This window comes from Limanda limanda, chromosome 20, assembly GCF_963576545.1.
Source record: "Limanda limanda chromosome 20, fLimLim1.1, whole genome shotgun sequence".
NCBI classification, from domain to species: Eukaryota; Metazoa; Chordata; class Actinopteri; order Pleuronectiformes; family Pleuronectidae; genus Limanda; species Limanda limanda.
In genome coordinates this window covers 9345551-9363147 of record NC_083655.1, presented here as the reverse complement: position 1 = coordinate 9363147, position 17597 = coordinate 9345551, and the positions used below count along the sequence as shown (strand labels likewise).

Below are 17597 nucleotides of genomic sequence, written 5' to 3'. Positions count from 1 at the left end.
CAGAAACAAAGTGACGGAGTGTTAGAGAGTTTAATTTCAGGAAAAAACAGTACAGAAAATAATGACATTGAGAAGACGCTGCAGTCTGACCCATTAAAAAAGGTTATGTAATGTAAACTTATCTCAGTAGTTACTTTATTATAAATACTTCCAGTTCCATGCATCATACTGTAAGTAAAACAAATACAAACAAGAACTGTTGAAAAACATGTGTATATATCAATATAAGAAAACCCATCACATCCGACTGTTAACTCTGGGATTTCATTTTAAATCCAGATGGACACATTTTCGCGTGATGGAAAGCAGGCGACAGCTCAGGTCCCACAACTTCTGAGCCACGGCGTCGTCTTTCCCAGCTGCTGAGCAGGCTGCAGGAGCACAGTCACCGAAAACACAAAGACATCATGTATCGGACAGTGTTCTATGTGCTCAGAGGAAACATATGGACTGCTGTGTACAGTCTAAATCAAAGTACCTGTAGTATCCACCGCTCTCCTTCTCCAGCGTCGGCTCCACAGCGCAGTAAATGGTCGTCTGAGCTCCCTGCGCAGAGTCTTTGGTGAAGGGACTGACCATCCTCATGATGAACTGCTGGGGGCCGCTAAGGTGGCGCCACAAATCGGTCTGGACGACACCAGGGTGGAGGGAGCACGTCGTCACACCCGCGCCTAGGGAAAACATTTTAATAACTTATAAAATGTTGCAGTAAAACATGAATGAGAAAGTGAAAGATACCAGAGTTGCCAGATGGAGCTTTTTAAAGAGTGTGGTGCTCACCTTCTAGTTTTTTAGCCAGCGTGTGGGTGGCTGATAGTTTTGCCAGCAGAAGCGCTTAACTTATCTTTAAAGGGGACATAATACTAAAATTCCACTTTTGTAGTGCTTCTACACGTTAATTTTGGTATCTGGTGTGTCTACCGTCCCAAAAACTCTTGAAAAAAAAAAGTCCCGCGATTTGTTGTGGTTCCTCTATGTCAGAAACTATATGCTAGAGTGCGTCGAATGGGAATAGACTAGATTGTGACGTAACAGTTTATCTACATGGCATAACCCCCCCCCCCCCGGAGGCGGAGATCTAGCGGAGGAGGAGACCAGGGTAAAGTCCTCAACTCGAGGGGGGGGGGGTGTTAGCTGGGGAGCTAGCCGAGGGGGGACGCTAACCAGCCGGGGAGCTAGGTGAGAGGCGGAGGAAACAGAGCCTGCGGTTGGGCCGAGTTGCCTGCCACAGCCCCCTCCTCAGCTCGGGCTCGCTGTGTGATGTCGCGGGCTGCTGGCTCCATGTCAGCGGCTCTCTTCTGGTGGACGTGTTGGTGTTTTTTCCAGGTAGGAGGTCGGAGCTGCTTCACTGTGTTTATGATGATTGAGCCGTGTAGCCTGGCAGCCGCGAGCCGGCAGCCGCGTAGCCCGGCAGCCGCGAGCATGGAGCCGGGAGACACCGGGAGCCGGCAGCTGCGTAACGGCAGCCGCGTAGCCCGGCAGCCGGCAGCCGCTAGCACGGAGCCGGGAGACACCGGGAGCCGCGAGCCCGGGAACATGTTGGTGTTTTTTCCAGGTACGAGGTCGGAGCTGCTTCGCTGTGTTGATCTTGTGGACTATGTGACTCTGTTTGACTGTGTGTCACTGCTGTGCCTCTGCTACCTCAGCTGGCTGTGACTTGTTGGACGTGTCTGTGTTTGTTTACGGGTAGCAGCAGCGAGCTAACGCTAGCTTCTGTGTGTGTCTGTCTTTGTTAGAAAATAGCACCGGAACGTGTTCCAGGACCCCCCCCCCCTCAGAATATATGCCCTGTATGAATAAATATACACATACAATTATATACTGTATACACACATATCTAATGCATGTATTTAAATAAATGTACATCTTTATCAGAAGATGTAGTAGTTTGAAAATGGTAGCTTCAATGAAGAAACACAACAAACAAATACAGTAATATATGTGTAGGACAGTGACTTAAAATTATTTTAACAACCTTAAATATGCTATGTGTGTCTGTGTGTGTGTGTGTGCGTGCGCGTGCTCAGAATATATGCCCTGTATGAATAAATATACACATACAATTATATACTGTATACAAACATATGTAATGCATGTATTTAAATAAATGTACATCTTTGTCAGAAGGTGTAGTAGTTTGAAAATTGTAGTTTCAATGAAGAAACACAACAAACAAATACAGAAATATATGTGTAGGACAGTGACTTAAAATTATTTTAACAACCTTAAATATGCTAAGGAGAGATTTAAGACGTGAAAGTGGATGTGTGTGTGTGAGTGACAGGGGGGTGAGAGGGGGGCGGGGCGGTGAGAGAGGGGGGGGCCCTCCTCAGGTCAATCTGAGGAGGGCTGTTTTAGACAGGGTAAAAAGGCTGCTGTTTTAAATGATCCTTGTGGTATTTTGACCAAAAATGTTACAGACATTTCATTAAGACCCCAAGGAACCATATCAACTTGTGGTAAAATGGGCATAATATGTCCCCTTTAAGATCGTCTACAGATGATACCATGATGGCTTTTCTAAATCTATGTTTGAGATGGCTCCTTCTGCAAGCTGACGTGTACAAGAGAGAATCTAGACACCGGCTCCGGCTGCCGATTCGGTATGTCCGATGATGCTATTCATCGAGCCAATCCACAGTCTCTCTGATCCGGGAGGTTTGGCCTTAGCGATGGCGTTAGAGATGCTTCCTGCCTCCGTTGGGTCTCCAACCAGGGTTCCAGTCCCATGTGCCTCTATGTACTGAACATTTAGAAGGTCGGAGTCTGAGTAGATTCTTCGCAGCAGCTCCTCTTGTTGTGTTATGGAGGGTTTGGTCATCGGAGTGACTAAGTGTCCATCTTGGTTGACGGCTGTTTTGCTGATGATACCCCAGATATGGTCATGGTCTTGTAACGCCTGCAAAGCAAAATTAAGACAAAAATCAAACCATTGTCCTGGATCATCAATTGTGAGGTTTCTGCAATATTTTCGCTGTTAAAACGTTTTTTTTTTTAGTTTGTCCTCACCCTCTTCGAGGGCCCCAGAGATAACACTTTATTTCCATGACTGAAACAAAACAGGGTCAGCAGGAAGTTGGACACTAATATAACTTTTACGGTAAGTTGTCTGGTTAATGTTTAAAAGAACAAAATAATCCCTCAGTTATTAACTGACACTGGTCTTATATCTGAAACGGTCTGATGTTAATTATAAGTAAATGTTGTTTGTCTTGTTACTGCTGAGTACAGCGTCATTCAGCCCGTTCTTATGTGTGTGACCAGTATTGTTTCAACTGTTTAATTTTGACACCTCTGACCCTGTTTGACTGATTCCTGTGAACCGAGCCATCTGCGTGTCAGCTAAAACTTGGCAAATTGGCAAATTGGCAAAGAACAGTTTTTCCCATCAACAAGAACCTTCCAGAAATTCTCAAGCCCCTCTCCTGTTTGGAAACATCAATGTTCCATTATACAGAATAACATTTTTCTATAATGTAAGATGGTTCTTTCAAAAATTACCTCCAGGAAAATTGCTCCCAATGCCCACCACTGCGATTGTGTCCTCAGCTTCCTCCATCTTCTCTGTGCACGAGAGAGAATCACAAATCTTTAGTGCACCGTCATGTCAACTTCACTCGTCCTTACAGGCGTCTCACATCCAGAAATAGAAGTTGTTCATATACTGAGAGAGTTTACATACATCCGTAGCGTTGGCCTTTTCCCCCAAGTGATGCTATTGCTTACGGACCCTCCATTCTCTTTTAAATATTAATGTTTGATTGCTTATAATACCACGGAGTTTCATGACTTCAGTGCCCACATTTTCATGGCACCTTGAAAATTATAACACTGAGATTCAAAGGTAAATCAGTAAGTTATCAAACAAGGGAGTGACTTCACAGAACCTCTCAGTTAATGGAGTTCTAAAGAACGCTGTCTTCTCAGGAACTCATTCACTGTTTTTATAGTCGTCCTGTTTCCTCATTGAAAACAGGAACGGAAACAAAGTAACGGAGTGTTAGAGAGTTTAATTTCAGGACAAAACAGTACAGAAAATAATGACATGCAGAAGACGCTGCAGTCTGACCCATTAAAAAAGGTTATGTAGTGTAAACTTATCTTAGTAGTTTCTCGTCCGTCTTCTCTGTGCATGAGAGAAAATCAAAAATTTTTAGTGCACCGTCATGTCAACATCAGGCATCTCACATCCAGAAATAAAAGTGGTTCATATACTGAGAGAGTTTGTAATTAGTCCAGTTTAGTCACGCACCAGATCTCCCATACATCCGTTCCGTTTGCCTTTCCCCAAGTGATGCTATCACTGCAGGACCCGGGGCTGATTCTTATAGTCAGCCCCGGGTCTTTATTAAAGATTAATGATTGATTGTTTATGTGACCATGGAGATGAAGTGCACACATTTATGGAAAATGATAACACCGGGATTAATAAGTAAATTAATCCAACGGGGTCAAGGTGAATTCAGGTCTTGTTTCATTGCAGTTTATCACAGTTATATCATCACGACTAACAATCAACCAAATCAGGACGTTAAGTTTAACATAAAACTTAGTCTTGTTGGTTCAAAGTATATTTTATATGTGTATTTTCCACTGATATCTGAGTGCACTCACATTATTATTAAATCCAGAGCTCTGATTTCTTTCTTGTATATATATAATGGTGCTCAAGAGTCTGTATACTGCCCCATGTGGCCAACAGACACACAGTGAATTCACTTTTAATGCCTATGTCACTATAATAAGATTCACAACTAAAATGTGAAGCTTTTCTTTTTCTTCGAAGTTACACTTCTGACCAATGAGAGAAGTTGTGTAACCTCCATTAAATAATATCTGTAAATAAACCAACCTTATCAGGTACGAAGAGAATATGGCAGCTTAATTTATTGTTTCATAAAAACAACAAAGACATTTATTATAAAGTGTCATAAACTCCAGCATTGACCTTTAAAGTTTATTATGATGTCAATTCTACTTTAGTGTCCCTTCCAAATATTAACATGGCAAAAACACCTCAGAATAGTCAAATCCTTTATTGATTTAGAGGAGTAATAAATTCTTTAATTGTAATTTTACTATAAAAACAGTAGTGTGAAGGGCTTTTATTATAGATTTCTGTATCTGCTCTCATTTTATTTGTCTTTCCTTGAGGCAGAAATCTACTCCACGGGAACAATTTCTTTTTGTGTATGATGTAATAAATTATTAATTCTAATATCAAAAGGCTCAGTTATCACACTCGCCTGCCAAGTAGTCATGTACAGGACGTGCCAGAATACTGTCGAGCCCGGTCCTTTCTGGACCAAACAGCGTGTTCGTTGATTCGAGGTTCAAGTGGGAAAGGTTAATAATTCAGACAAGATCAGTGTTCAAAAGTTTCACAGTAATATGTTTATTGTATAAGAACAATACTTACAGAGTCTCTGGAGTTCTGCTGGACACGTCACCAGGTCACTGGATCATGTCGAGAAGAAACCCCCACTTTCCCAAGTCCACAGTATTTGTAAGAGACACAGCGTGCAACACAGAGGCAGGTCTTTTCTTGAGCGCACTCAGCAATTGGCCAGATGTGTACTGTCTCTCAAAGTGCAGTTTTCTGCAAGCACATCATTGTGAGAGAAGGTTTACTCCACCAGGTGTCTCTATCAAGAAGGGAGTTTTTTACAGTGGAGAGACCAAGCAGATTAGACCTTAGAGGAGGATTTCATATGTTTTTCCTATAATAATTCATGAAATGGTTCTTTGTTTTAGTCCGGGCACATCCTCTCTCCTTCCTGAGAATCCGTGCTTTCATTATCTCAAATCTCAAGATGAATTTCCTTCTCAGGCTTTCCCCAAGTTGCACTTTGCAGTCAGTTTGACACTCAGATGGTTGCGCTCTGTGTTTGACCCTGTGCCTGAGTCCAGAAGTTATACATTACTCCAGATGAAAGAAACAGTTGTAATATTGTTAATTCTATAAACTACACAGCTAATGTTGATTGACAGGATATAAATGTAGGTAAAATATAGTAAAATATATTCATAAGATAGAGGACATCACATAGATATCTCAACAATACACATGCTTTTATTTCCATCACCATTATAAAGTTGATAATCATCTACTACAATTGACCATGACTTGTCGAGTGATTGTAAAACAGGCAGATGTAGGTTAAGGTCAGTCTGAACCCAATCACACACTTGGAAAGATCACATTTGAATGAAATAACAAAAAAATTATGTACATATACTCAACATCAGTTGGAGAATACTGAATGTATTACATCCAGCAGTTTGTATTAAATGCTGTTCATATTTTCACACAATTAAATAAAAAATGCATAATTATTCAAAATCAAAATGGGCCACATCTGCGGAAAAATGGGTAAAATATTGTATATGGTTATAACAATGTAATACCTTTCAAAATACAATTTCAAAATGAAGGCAAATAAAAGGTCAATAAAAATGACACCTTTTTTAAACACAATTATACTACTGGATGCAATTTCAATTTTAAATCATCTGCTGAAATAAACAATACATCTTTCTGCATACGTTTTTACATATGCTTTAAATGCATTTGTCATCTTTACAATCTGGTTGAAAGATCCTCCATTTCGTGAGTGGAGTTACTCGTCACTGCGTCAACACTGAAATTTTCATCTCCGGCTCCTTTACTCAGCGCAGCTACCACTGCTGATACTGTGGCTTTGGGATCCAACAGTTTCACCAGAGGTAAGTTCACTCCTCTCGCCTGAAAGATCAGATTCTGCAGAGTCATGGCCTGCATGGAGTCGATGCCCAAAGACACGAGAAGTGAGTCGTCTTTCAGCTCACTGGGCTCAATGCCGATGGTCTGGGTGAAGAGAGAGATGACGTACTCTTTGGGCGAGATACGTTCGGCTTGTTTGGCTTGCGCATCTGTTTCGTTAGATTTTTGCTTAGCCTCTTCAACTAACGGAGACAGGCGCATGTTCAATGATGGATTTTGAGAGAGGATGTTGAACCTGAGGTTTCTGAAGTGAAACCTGCAAATGGCCTGTTGGGGTTGATTGAGCAGGAGGCACTGCTCCAAGCTTCTATGAATTTCAGCCACTTCCATCACCATCATACCCCTTGCCTCCAGAAATTTCTGTTTATGCACCTTGTTCAGGAGGAGACCAAGGTTGAGCCCTCCCCAGTTGATGGACTGTCCAGCCAGCCCGAGATTACGCCTGTAATGACAGAACATGTCGAGGAACGTGTTGGCTGCTGCATAATTTGTTTGTGATGCATTTCCCAGAAAAGCAGTGATGGAGGAGTAACACACAAAGTAGTGTAACTGGCACTGCAGTGTTGCCTGGTGCAAATTTAATACACCCTTTACTTTTGGCTTGAGAACTTTCTCATACAGAGATCTGTCAAGGGCCTCAATCCGCCCATCATGCAAGACCACGGCACCGTGGAACACTCCTCTAACTGGACAACCAGGGAACTTCTGGCTAATGGCACTAATAACCCTGTGCACATGCTCAGAGACAGACACATCACACTCCATGCTCGTGATGCAGTTTCCGTACTGATTCTCTACGTTGTGTATATCTTGCTCCAGATCTGGTGTGGCCTTGCTCCGGGAGAGTATGACAACATACCCCCCTCCTCTTTCGGAGATGAACTTGACCGTTTCAAAGCCCAGACCAGTAAGACCACCTGTCACTATGTACACCCCCCTCTTTTGGAAAAGCAGTTTTTTTGTTGATAGCACTGGGATCTCCGACAGAACACTGCCTTCGTCTTTGTTCAGAGCCACAACAGCCAGTTTCTTTGAGCTGAAGTACGACTCTGGTTCCTGAGTATGAAAGGTGTCCACGCTGTTAGACTTTACATTCTGAAAGGTGAAGTTTTCAACAGCAAATTTCTTGCTCAACTTCAAGGATTTGAGCCAGTGATAAATTTGTGGCCTTTGGGCACTTAAAGATCCCTTTTGCAAAATGGCTGGTATCAGAATCGTCTGCACCTGAACACTTTCCTTCACACTGTGGAACATGTCCTGAGCAAGCAAACATTGCGTCTGAGATTCACAGATGATGACGACATGTTGGACCCTTGGAAAACTGCAAATCTTGTCAATCAAGGATTCTTCAAGTGGGGGAAGGATGACAAATGCATCCATTTGTTTGACATCTACAAAAGAACCATTACACTGCGTTCCAATAACCACATTCCAGCCAGATTGTGAGGAAGTAAGTGCCAAGACTTTGGTCAGAGCCGAGTCAGGAACAGGGGATATGATTCCTAGATTATGTTTGGCTCTGGGTAAGGCTCGTTGCAGGATCTCCCATGCCAGCACATAGTAGGAAACACAGGGTGTTTTTTGGAGGAACGGGAATCGTTTTGTGCTGTAGCACACATCTTCTGGGACCTGGACCTTGCTGGCTGCCACCACAGGATAGCAGGAAGCAACTTGATCTCCCACCTTCAGTTTTTTCACATCTTTTCCAACTGCGGTAACAGTACCGTTGAAATCAAGAGCCAGCAGCTTGTGACTTTGGGAGGAATGTTTATCCCAGTATAATGTCCGGCCAAATTTCAAGTGTGTAGCACTGACGGGGAAGAAATCAGATGAATGGACACAAATCGTGCTGGGACGGATTTCAACTGCCCGGTCACTGATTGGCAGGTCCCCCTCATCAAAGTGAATGGCACTCACTTGAGTAATCTCATGAGCATCAGCTGTTTGAAGGATGAAATGCTCAGACATTGTTGAAGTGAAACTGGATCCTGAACTTTCAATGACTTTAGGCGGAGTATGGACAATGGAAGGTTTCAAAATCAGCCCATCTTTTACCACCAACTCTGGGTACTTGCTACAAGGATATGATCGAATGACCTCAGACAGAGTTGCAATGCCCTTAGCAGAGGCAGTATCTATGTCAATGAGTTGAAATGAAAGCTCTGGTATCTCTGCAGCAAATGATCTGGTCAAACCAACGATCGCAAAACCTGGATTGACGTGGTCTGCTGTGACCTCAGATGAACGGTAGGTTACTGCTCTAATAGAGGCTGGAAAGTGAAGTCGCTTAAGCTCAAGGACAATTTGACGGAAAATCTCACAGCAGCTCACCACTTTCTGTTGAGCAACATCAGCAGCCTGTGAAGTGAGGTCTTCTTGGCCCCACAGAAACAAGACCTCATCAAACTTTTCCTGCCTATTTTTGATTTTGAATTGAGCAAAGAGAGAAGAGAAGCCATTGCTCAAAATATCCTTTGCATGTGTGACTGATATGTACTGAGATCTGGAGTCCAAATGTTGTTGCAGGCCTTTAGAGATCCCCATGTCATCACAGAAGACCAAGGCCTTCGGAGGAGGAGCAGACAAGATAGTGTCACGGATGACACTGAAGGAGTTATGGTAGAAGTAGTCCTCAACCACATGAGACTGACTGCCAAGAAACTTTATTGTCACATGTTTAGCCTCAACCAACACTCTGCCTTCTTTGTCGGTAAAACAGCCACACACCTCAAAGTGATCACTACCCACATTGACTGCTCTCAAATACACAATCATCTCCTCTTGCAAAGGTTCAAACACGGTCAAACTTCCGATTTTGGCAGGAAAGCCTGTTCTACCATCAAAGATTTGTTTTACTGTGACTGGGAAGAGCTGCATCAGAAAATCCAACACAACAGGGTGGATGCAGTAGTCATGCAACTGCGATCGAAGTTCCTCTGGAACTGTTACAACTGCAAAAGCCTCCTTGAGATCTTCTCCATAGTGCACATTCTCCTTATTCTTGAAGACATCTCCATACTGAAAGCCTGCTTTAGACAGATACCCATAGTGCTCCTGAAAGCTCATGACAGATTTGCATCTTTTGAAGAGGGCTCTCAGTGAAAGGCTCTGCTCCTCAATCACCCGCTCTCTTTTTGATACAACTGTGCCTGATGCATAAACTGCAGATGGAGAGAATACCGTGAAACTGGTTTCTGTCTTGGTTTGTTCCAGTTTCACCTTAATGTCAGGTGAATTCTGTGTTAAAACACACGGGCTGTGGAAGTTGACACTGAGCTGTAGAGAGTTGAGGGGTACTTTTGGTTTGGCACTGGCCATGACTGCGGCTAAACCTAACTCGGCATAGAAGGCACCGGGGATGATGGGTACATTGTTGTGTTTGTGCTCTTTCAGGTAGAAAGAGGAGTCGGACTGCAGATCACAGCTGAGAATGTTGCTATAACTTCCTGTTTGACTGAGCACAGGGTGATTACTTGGTGTATTCGTTTGTGCTGCACTGATCATCACGTCTCTGTCAGAGAGATCAAACGTGTATCTCGGGAAAGGCAGCGGCATTGTCTCATATCCTCTATAGAAGGTGTTCCAATCAACCTGAACCCCAAGTTCGAACAGCTTAGAAACTACAGACATGATGGTCTCATGGTCTTTCCCTGGCTGCACAGAAGGAAGAACAGCTGTGTCACTAGTCAGAGATTCAATGATGTTTCGCTGCAGTGCCCTTCTTGATGCTATCTCTACAAAGACTGCATTCTTCTTTCCTTTCGCTGCCAACCGCACTGCCTGCTCGAAGGCCACTGGCTCACGAATGTTTCTAGCCCAGTATTCACCTGTGCAGAAATCTCCCTGCTGGACTTCCTTGCCTGTCACTGTTGAGAACAACTCTGTGTCAAGATTGTTCACCTGTAAGAGGCCAATTGTGTCCTTGATTTCTGTCAGAATTGGATCCATCATGTGGCTGTGGTAAGCAGCAGGGACATTCAGCAGACGCAGGAACAGATTCTGACCATTGGCTGAGGCACTTAGCTCTGCATGGAGGCTCTTAATTGCATCTGCATCCCCTGAGAGGGTGCAGGACTGTGGACTGTTGAAAGCAGCAAGGCAAACTCTACCAGAGTAAGAAGGGAGAAGAGCAGTTACCTCCGATACAGCCATGTTGCTGATCACAAGCATCATCCCGCCAGTGACTTTGCTCTGCAGCTTGCTGCGGAAATAGATGACTTTTATCGCATCCTCAAGAGACAAGAGGCCAGAGCAGTGAGCGGCTGCTACCTCACCCACAGAGTGTCCAAGTATCGCATCTGGCTTGACACCCCAATGTCTGAGTAGGGTGGTAATGCCAACCTGGATGGCAAAGAGCAATGGTTGGACAACCTCTGGGTTTTTGAAGTCACTACTCTCAAACTCACTGTCAAGCACGTCCAGGATGTTCAGCCCACTCAGCCTTTTGAACAGTTCTGTAATCTCTTTGATTTTACTTCTGAAGACAGGTTCTTGTTTCAGGAGCTGCTTGCACATACCATGGTAAGTGACGCCATTTCCGCAGAAGACAAACACTAACTTTGGATCAGAGTATGCTTGGCTGATAGTTTTGCCAGCAGAAGCGCTTAACTTATCTTTAAGATCAACCACTGATGATACCATGATGGCTTTTCTGTATCTATGTTTGAGATGGCTCCTTCTGCAAGCTGACGTGTACAAGAGAGAATCCAACTCAACTTTACTATTGGCCTCTAACTGTTTAATGGTGTCTTCCATCATGAGAGAGAGAGATTTTGTTGAATTAGCTGACATGACAAAGAACCTTGGTTGTGTCTCATCATGCTCTTGTCTGATGGGTGAATGTTTGTACTGTTTGACAACAGCATGTGCATTTGTACCCCCAAAGCCAAAGTTGTTCACCCCTGCAATTCGTGCACCAGACGGTTGCCATTTTTCTGCCTTCTGAGGAACTTTAAGGTTCAGGGCTTTGGCATCAACACTGTCAGTTTGTTCAGAGTAGAAAACGGAGGGAACAATGGTTTCGTGCTTCATCATAAGAAGAACCTTAATGAGTCCGGCCACTCCAGCTGCCGATTCGGTATGTCCGATGTTGCTCTTCACCGAGCCAATCCACAGTCTCTCTGATCCGGGAGGTTTGGCCTTAGCGATGACGTTAGAGATGCTTCCTGCCTCCGTTGGGTCTCCAACTGGGGTTCCAGTGCCATGTGCCTCTATGTACTGAACATTTACAAGGTTGGAGTCTGAGTAGATTCTTCGCAGCAGCTCTTCTTGTTGTGTCATGGAGGGTTTGGTCATCGGAGTTACTGAGTGTCCATCTTGGTTGACGGCTGTTTTGCTGATGATACCCCAGATATTGTCATGGTCTTGTAATGCCTGCAAAGCAAAAATAAGACAAAAATGGTTTCTGCATTACTTTGACTGTTAAAATGTTTTTTTTTCTGGTCGTTTTTTCTCAGGGAGGGAGAAGGTCAATTTGAAATGGTGATGTTGGGATCTAAAGCCAGGTAAAGAGAACAATGGAGGGGCCTACATGTAACTCCAGAATCCTAACGCCGGGTTCACAACAACACGGAAGAGATGCCTAAGCGACGCCGGAGCGCTAATCCCAAGCGCGCCGGCGCTTGGCTGTTAACACTGGAAGCTGAAGCGCCGCGCTAATAATATCACATACTTTTGCTGTTATCAGCCTGCAGTAAAAACGGCATTTAATCATTTTTTTCAAGCATATACTTACTTGTTGCTACAACATTAACTGCAACAGCATCCCAACATGTGTATTTTTACATCGTTATATTCGCTTGTGTGGTTAATGTTTTTGGTAAAGTGGATTTTGTTGAGAAAGTGTTCAGTGATTTGCTTTACTGTTACTATCTTTTGATAAATTCTATTTGTAATTAAAGTACTTGCGTTTGTGATTATTTGTGCATTTGTATGTGATTATAGCTGGATTATGACGGTCAGTGCTCAGACTTAAACCTTCACTGTTCATTTTGTAATCATTAATATTACCTATTTATATTATTAAAGGGACTCTTACCTTTGTTGCATTTTTACACTTTTTTTGGATAAGGTTAAATTGGTATTAATAAGGTAATGACACTCTAAAATGCAAGACAGACCCACCAGGAGTAAAAACAAACAATTATTTCACTCTCATAATATTTAGTGAAAACTTCAACCAATAAAATTCTTCGGACCGAAGGACCTTATTGGCCGACAGACCTGTCTGTTTGCTGCATGGACATGCAGGTTTTCCGTCTGCTTCTTGTGGCGCATTCGGGCCCGCGTCATCATATGTGAATGTAATTGTATATAACTTACCGGTGCTTCTGAATCCGAATCCATTGCTTTGGTAAACAAAAACTCACGTGCGTGCGCGGAGGCAGTAGATTGTAAGTCTGCTTGTAAATAAAGTTTCTTCAAAAAAACACTGCGGATGGGAACGAGGGGGTGGGGCATTGGAGGAAGGCGGGATGATTTGAATGTGCTGTAATTCTCAAATGCAACAAAGGTAAGAGTCCCTTTAATTGAACTTTCCAAATTGATTTTAATTTTCACAGATTATTATTGGTCCCTGATACCAGGGTGGTGCCCCGCTATTATTAATTTGTATTAATAATCTTATTTTATGATTATTAATAATCAGCCAACGACTCAATCTGCTCCTTGTGCACAACAGGGAATATGGGCCCCACAGATTAAACTTTATTTGCATGACTGAAACCAAACAGGGTAAGCAGGAAGTTAGAGACTAATATAACTTTGACTGTAATCACTAAATTATTAACTGACACTGGTCTTATATCTGACATGGTCTGACGTTAATAATTACAAAATGTTGTTTGTCTTGTTAATGCTGAGTACAGTGTCATTCAGTCCTGTTCTTATTTGTGTGACCAGTATTGTTTCAACTGTTTAATTTTGACACCTCTGACCTTGTTTGACTGATGCCTGTGAACCGAGCCATCTGCATTACATATTATGAGTGTGAATCTGCTTTAGTGCTTTATTAGTTTTGCCTTTGACCAGCGTGTCAATACAAACTCTAAGAACAGGAAATGAAACACATTCCTGAGGAATGAAAGAAGTTAACTCAACTCAGGGTTTTGAGCTTTCTGACCTTTTTCAGTGGTTTCAGTAGAACAACCCCGCAGCCCTCCCCTCGGCCGTAGCCGTCTGCCGTTCTGGAGAAAGGTCTGCTCGTCCCTTCAGGTGAAATCATCTTGGCTTTGCTGAGAGCGACAAACATTCTTGGCGCAAAGATGCCGTTCACACCTCCACAAACAGCCATGTCACAATCACCTGATAAGAAAAAACACATTTCAGCCTTGTCATAAAAGTATGTAGTTACTTTCTGAAGTGTTATTCCAGTTGGTTAAACCTGTCATTCCTACACACCTTGTTTGATGGATTGACAAGCGAGATGAAGAGCCACGAGGGACGAGGAGCAGGCGGTGTCTAGGGTCAGTGACGGCCCAGTGAAGTTGAAGATGTATGAGACTCTGTTTGCTGCGATGCTCATGGCGAGGCCGGTGCCAGTCCAGTGGTTGATCGTACTCGGGTGCACGTGAGCAGCATTTGTTTCGTAATCTCTGTTCATTAGGCCTGAATAAAAATAAATGAAACATATTGACACTCAATAGATTACTCCTCATCATGGTATTGATAATACACCACTGTTCACACACATACACACACTTTAAAGTGTAGTCAGATACACATAATGTCCTTTGAGCGTAAACGCACATACATTCTTCTTCTTTTCAACTTCAGATGATTCATGCTTAAACTCTGATACAGGCTTCTCTCTCACCACACATCAGTACACACACACAACTCCAGCTAGTTCTCATGCTCCGTATCAAACAAGGAGTCTGAAACACAGCAGATTAGACGGAGGGGAGGCTTTCTCTCACAGTGCTTTCATGAAAGACTCCATTATATTAAATTCTGAGATGTTCTCTCTCCTGTGAAATTATCAGTCTTAGAATGCTTTGAGGCCGGGACACTATGACCTCTGGTTTCACTTCACACATGTAATGAGCACACACTCAGGCAATATGCTTATGACCTCTGGTGGCCACAACAGTGGCATGCAGATCATCATCAACACGCAACGCCAGGAGGACAACCCAACGCCAAGAAGGCAGGACCGTCTAGTCTCGACCAATCCCAATCCAAGAAGAACCTCTGTCATGCCCAGTATCGATATATAAGCTATATGCGCACTTTGTGAAAACGCCTTTTTTTCTGTCAGCCTACTGCGTAGGACTGGAGGCCCATGCATGGGCCCATGCATGTCCATTTGCTAGACACAGCAGTTTCCTGACCTGTGACCTCTGAATAAACCTGCTTAATTTTAACTTGAGAACGACGCCTCCTGCCTTTGATTTCCATCCGCAACAATGGGTTATTTATTTTGACAGTTTTCACGTTTAAACTTGGTTCAAACAATATAATCACGCAGAAATGATTTATATCTTTAGAAGACAGTAGTAGACGCAGTAGCTTTAAATGTTTTATTGTCTTACCTAGAAACACTCCTGTGCTGGTGCCGCTGGCCTCCTCCATCGGAATCCCAGCGTTTTCTAAAGCTCTGTAAACACACTGAAGGAGCTGCTTCTGCTGAGGATCCATTTGTTCCACTTCACTGTGGTTGATGCCAAAGAACTTGTGGTCAAAATCATTAAACCTGGAGAAAAGAAAAGATTGAAACCACTGAATCTATTTAGGAGATAAGTATTTTAACAATATTTTTCACTTTATGTCAGATTTAAAATACTGAGAAGCTGCTTGAGACACTTTTCTTGGTTTGTTTTGGGAAAATACCAACATCTGTAGTTGTTCCAGAGCTGATTTTTTAAATATCATTATTAGAGCTGTCAGTTTAACGCGTTATTAACGGCGTTAACGCAAACCCATTTTAACGCCGTCAATTTTTTTAACGCGAGTTAAAGCAGAGCTGCAGCTTCAGTATCTGTGTTCGGATCCAGTCTGACCTGCTCTCGCTTTTTGTTTTAATATTTCGCCAACTAAAATATGTATTTTTAAGCTATTGTAGTGACCCCGTTACACAGGACACGGAACTTCTTCGTGGTTTAGTAGCTTTTATTATCCTCTACACGTACATGTGCACTCCGTCACTCGCACACATCAAAAACACTTCACTTCCTCATTGAGCCCCGATCCCTGAACAACCCCATCCTATTGGTCCAAACAGTCACATGTCCGACCCCGACCCCTTCACTGACCCTCAGGATATCAGAACGCTCCTTCAACACAGTGTTTTACTGAACATACGTCAAAACCAAACAAAAACATAAACCCAGTCCGTTACACTATTAGGCTGCAGCTATATGGTTTTATTTATTTAAAAATAGGGTACTTCTTATTTCATACATTTTCCACAAATATGGGGAGGACTCAAATAGCCCTACAAAGTTCTGTGTTTAATTTATTTCAAAGTAGGCCGACACTTGCCTGTGTATTTTGTTTGTTTGTTATTTTGTTGCTTGTCTGTTTGAGTAGCTAGCTGAAAGCAAAGAAGTAGTAGGCTTACCTTTTATTGGTAACCTAACTGTTATGGTTCATTGTTTCTGAAATAAGAGGCCTGACTGCTATGTTCACAGCAAACTTGAATTTTTTTTAATATTAAGCCATGGTTTAACTGCACTATAGGCTGAGTCCTTGTTTACCTGAAATGTGCACTTCATAATTTTATTTTGTACCGCCCTGTTTGGCAATGTTGTTTTTCAATAAAATAAAACATTTGCATAAAGCAAGCCAATCCACTTTTCCATGTTGATAAGAGCATTAAACTAAAAAAAAAGGATGGAAAAAAAATAAATGAACGGACATTTAGAATAGATAAAAATTTGCGATTAATTGCGAGTTAACTATGACATAAATGCGATTAATCGCAATTAAATATTTTAATCGTTTGACAGTTATAAAAGTTATAATAAATAATGATTAAATAATGATTCATTATTTATTATAACTATTATCAGGAGCATCTAACAAAATTTTCCGATATACTCTTTTACTTCATTAGTGACCATGTATAGGTTCAAAGATCATGTTAATGAGAAGATGACCCCATACAACCGTAAAGTATATGTTATAGAATATACATAAAACCTATATGCTCACAAAACAGAGTAAATAAACCTCTAGATCTAAATATAATAAGATTTTAACACTTACCCATCAACGAGAGCAGCCTTGGCAGTGCGGGATTTACCCGCTTTGTTTTCGTCGGGGTCATACCAGGCGGACATGTCAAACCTCTTTTTTGGAATTGGCAAGGAACAGTTTCTCCCATCAAGAAGAACCTTCCAGAAATTCTCAAGCCCCTCTCCTGTTTGGAAATTACAATGTTCCATTATACAGAATAACATCTTTCTATAATGTAAAATGTTTCTTTAAAACATTACCTCCAGGAAAATTGCATCCAATGCCAACCACTGCGATTGCGTCCTCAGCTTCCTCCATCTTCTCTGTGCACGGGAGAAAATCACAAATCTTTAGTGCACCGTCCCTGCAGGCGTCTCACATTCAGAAATAAAAGTGGTTCATATACTAAAGGAGTTTGTAATAAGTCCAGTTTAGTCTTGCACCAGATCTCCTATACATCCGTACCGTTTGCCTTTTCCCCCAAGTGATGCTATCGCTGCCAGACCCGGGGCTGATTCTTATAGTAAACCTCTTTTCTCTTTTAAAGATTAATGATTGATTGATTACTAAAGTTACCATGGAGTTTCATGTCTTCAGAAACATTTTATGGCACTTCATGTGGGAAGTCTGGTTAAACAAAGATAACACTGAGATTCAC

The 17597-nt window shown here is 42.3% G+C and overlaps 1 protein-coding gene across 1 annotated transcript; it reads right to left on the bottom strand.

The window, feature by feature from the left end:
- Positions 1–2575: 2575 nt before the first annotated feature.
- Positions 2576–17257, bottom strand: LOC133027268 (phenolphthiocerol/phthiocerol polyketide synthase subunit C-like). The gene is made up of 7 exons (XM_061094298.1): positions 17200–17257; positions 16970–17123; positions 15295–15455; positions 14162–14368; positions 13884–14065; positions 6632–12136; positions 2576–2899 (listed from the first exon to the last, which is right to left on the bottom strand). Exons 1-7 carry the CDS (start codon positions 17255–17257, stop codon positions 2576–2578), a joined length of 6591 nt encoding a protein of 2196 aa, XP_060950281.1.
- Positions 17258–17597: the final 340 nt, after the last annotated feature.